The sequence below is a fragment of the Orycteropus afer genome, unplaced genomic scaffold, assembly GCF_000298275.1.
Source record: "Orycteropus afer afer isolate SDZICR_OR568_19922 unplaced genomic scaffold, OryAfe1.0 scaffold00157, whole genome shotgun sequence".
In the NCBI taxonomy this organism is placed as follows: Eukaryota; Metazoa; Chordata; class Mammalia; order Tubulidentata; family Orycteropodidae; genus Orycteropus; species Orycteropus afer.
The window spans coordinates 1,012,257-1,016,342 of record NW_006921744.1 but is presented as its reverse complement, the minus strand read 5'-3'; the positions used below and the strand labels follow the sequence as shown (position 1 = coordinate 1,016,342).

At 38.3% G+C, this 4,086-nt stretch overlaps 1 protein-coding gene across 1 annotated transcript in view; it reads right to left on the bottom strand.

Moving 5' to 3' along the window:
* Positions 1 to 4,086, bottom strand: part of CAB39L (calcium binding protein 39 like) — a 109,105-nt gene that overhangs the window by 41,411 nt on the left and 63,608 nt on the right. The window contains exon 4 of the mRNA XM_007946350.2: positions 2,468 to 2,636. Within this exon, the coding sequence (XP_007944541.1) occupies positions 2,468 to 2,636 (169 nt within the window). The remainder of the gene's footprint in view (positions 1 to 2,467; positions 2,637 to 4,086) is intronic.

The window sequence follows — 4,086 nt, the reverse complement described above, 5'->3', positions numbered from 1 at the left end:
GCGTTCTGGTTAGCAGTCAAGTGCCTTAGGCAATATGCTACCAGAGCTCCTGGAGAAGGCTTTAGGGATCTGATAACACTCTGAGCACTTATACATGCGGCCACCCTCGCTTACCTTCACTCACCCACCAGTTAACTTTCTTTACTGTTGGTTCCCAGGTAATTCCTTTCCCTTTTCTTCCTGTCCCCTCACTCTGCTCTCCTCCCTACTTTTCTCAACATCTTTGTCTTCTCTATAGTCCTTCTCTTTCACTTCTCCCCTCCCCTCTCCCTTTTTCCCTTGCCCCTTTCTGTCTATTCCAGACTTCAGGCATGGGTTCCTCCTCACCTATCAGGAAGAGTCTGGGGGCAGGTAGGACTGGGTGGACAAGTGCAAACTTGAGCAGGCTAGTCACTGCCATCCCTTCAAACTGCGATTTCTGATTTATTGCCTGCTTATTCCATGCATGGCTGAGGCTTTGGGAAAGAATGGCACATACTCCTTTCCTCTATTGTCTCTGGCAACCCAGAGCTGGTTCCAAACTTGCATGCCCCATTTCTTAGAACAAAAGTGCTACAGTCCACAGAACCCACCCTCCTCAGGAGGCAGCTGTAACAACCATCTGTTGTTGCTTAAGCATACCCTTGGGATCTGCCACCCACCCCACCCCAAGTGGTTTCCAAATATTCCCACCATCCTCAAACAGTATTCCCTTAACAAGAGTTCTTCTCAACTTAGTGCTCCTCATTTCATTATGCTTCCAAGGACATTTCGGTTTCCTTTATAGAGTATGTCCCAGGCCTACTCCTTAATTAGGCTCTGTTCAGGGCAGAGTCCACTCCCCATTGTTCAGCTGGTCAGTCACAGCCTGCAGCCCCCACTTCCCTTGGACCACTCACTCACCCCTTTCCCTGTGCAGGCTTTCTTCTTCTCCTGTGTCTCCCCTTTTTTCTCCTCCTCCTCCACTCTAATCTCTGGCCCTTCATTGAGCTTTTCTGCTTCCTGACACGCTCTCACACTTCTGGGACTGTGTGAGCTAATATACTTTAAGAAAGATTTGGGAAACCTTCTCAGGGTGGTCTGGGTAGATTCCTACTCTATATATAACGGTAGTTTTTCCCATAACAAACCTTTTCAAGAAATATTTATCATCTAAGTCACAGGCAACTTTCAAACTGTGTCCATAAAGTAAGAAGGTGAAAGTACATATTAATATTGTTGTTGTTGTTGTTATGTGCCGTGGAGTCGGACCTGACTCATAGTGACCCCTCCTTGAGTTTCCCAGGCAGTATCACTACAGAAGTAGATTGCCCCATCTTCTTTCCAAGGAGTGGCTGGTGGGTTTGAACTGCCAGCCTTCTGGTTAGCAGTCAAATGCCTTAGCCACTATGCTACCAGAGCTCCTATATTAATATTATTAATTAATATTATCAATTAATATTATTAATAATATTAATATTAGAACATGAATATGTCAATATTGTTGAAATATACACTTAAGATACTATTTTAAAAATTAAAAAGTTATACATGGCTACAATTAAGTAAAAATATGTATTTATACCCTGAAAAACGTAGAGGTAAATTTGGAATTATGTAAATGGAACAACTAAACTGCTGAAACAATTTTAAACAAATGAACCTAAATAGATAATATTTAAATGACTCTTGTCTACTTTATAAAAAGCCTAACAAGGTATTTTTTTTCAACACTGCTGTTACATCATCAGCTGAAAATATATTTTGAATTCCTCTTCCGGAATGGTCTTTAGAGCCAATTTAGTAGACACTGAAGAAAATTAGACTCTGTTTTAGTAGCTTTTAAATTTATTTTTATCATTATAATGATGAGTACCCAACTTTGTCCTGTCTTACTTGATCACCCCTGTACACTTTATCCATTAATTTTGATGTCAAATTATTTTTTGCTGTTTCTAAAACTTTCATGTGCCTTTGAAGAATAAAGATTTGCCATCATCAAAACATGAACATGCCACAGACTTTGATGCCAATTCGAAGAATAGCAGAATCCTAAGAATGAGTGAATGGCTTTACCAAAATAGAAACTTCAAAGGTGCTATCACTCATTGGATGCTTAAGTTTTGGTACTTTTGTTTTCAAATCAGCTACAGTTCTTTCTGATATGCTCTCTGACCACCTATTTGATTGTTTTATTAACTTTCCTGAGAGTTCTTTAAGTTAAGTGAGATAAAATTTATTTCCCACATGTTAACAAAGTAGATTGTAAGTTTGTAAAAAATATAAATTATTACTAAAAAATGACACTGATAATTTATTAGTATTTTGGTTCACAACATGGTAACTTAAGAACTCCACTGATACAACAATGTGAGATTCATGGTTGGCTTGCTCAGGCCTAAGGAATATAATTTTTTGCTTTTTAAATTAAATTGTCTCTTCAGAGGCCAACTGACCTTAACCAATGCTTAAACTAAATGACCTCGCTGATTCAGTGAAAATAATTTACCTTAAATGTGGCAAAGGCATCTGAAGCAATATCAAATGTTGACAACTCCACATATTTAAAGAAATCTCTGAACTGATTAGAGAAGAGGATGATTTTGGCAAGTGGCTCATGTCGAATACATTCTCTCAGCATCATCCCACAACGTAAGGCAATCTGTGGGGCTTCATATCTAGAGCATAAACAAGAGAGAAACAAAAAACTGTGTTATCCTATTAGCACTCTTATTAATACTAATGTTATCAAAAGAATCATTTCAATATGGGCAGTCTCTGACTTACCATGTACTCAAGTTACTATAAATGACACTATGACTGTCTTTTTTTTTTTTTATATATACATCTTATCATTAGTAATATGCACTACATAAAATGTTGCAGCATATAAAAGGAACACGTAGACATCTCTCACTAGTCTTCTGATTAGAAATGCCATCCTTATTCCCAGGGATAATCCAGATCATACAGAACATTCCAAAAATGGAGTTAATTCTACAACTGACAAAATGTTGATATCATCCATTTTTTTAAAAGAATATGTGTGTTTTTTATGTATGTATGTATACATATGCATGTATGTAATATATCTATAAGTTTATATGTCATGTTTCCAACCCCAAGGGACAAAGATCTGATTTATAAAGATACTGATAATAAAAGGCAATAATAATGAGAAAATAAATAAAAGAAAAGAAAAGAGGTATTCAACTTACGTCAGAACCAACTTACGATGGGGTTGTCAGAATGGAATGAAGACTACCTGTACTACTGTTAACAGAAGCATAGATGCCAATCACCATAGTTCATTTACACATCAGTCACTTGATACCCACTGAGTATCTGCTATGTGACCAAAGATACAACAGTAAACATGACAAAAATCAATGCCTTCATAGTGATCATATTTCTAGTGGATATGTGTCAGGCTTGGGAAGGAGGCTGACTATAAACAATGAAAAGATAATTTCATTTACTGAGAAGTGCTGTGAAAACTGAAGACAACACAACAGGTAATATATTGAGTGTGACCAGGGGACTACTTTAGACTGCGTGGTCAGGAAAAGGGAAAAGCCTGCTGGGAAAAGGCCCCAAGGCAAGAACAAGCTTGGTGACTCAGAGGCAGGGAAACAAGACCAGTGTGCTTGGGACATAGGGGGAAGAGTAGTGAGTGGTATGAAGGAAGACATGAGTGGTGAGCAGGGCAAGGTTGGATCAGATACTGCTTAATAAGCCAAAGTAGGGAGTTTGGTTTTTATTTTAGGAATAATGGGAAGCCATTGGACTTCTAAACAAGAAACTAACATGGCCTAGTTTATGTATGGAGACGTTCATTCTGGTTACTTGTAGAGAATCTATCTTAATGGAGAAAGGAATGTGCTGGAAACCAGAGTACAGCAGGGAGACCAAGTATGGGAAGGAACAGAAGTCCAATGAGAGATGAGGGTACCCAGCTCGCAATGGTAGTGAAAGAACAGAGAAAACTGTGGATAATTGTTTGGAAGAAAAGTCAAGAGGACTGCTGATACGCTAAAGAATAATGTAGAATCTGCAAAACACCGCATAACGTGGATGAACTTGGAGGACATTATGCTGAGTGAAATAAGTCAATCACAAAAGGACAAA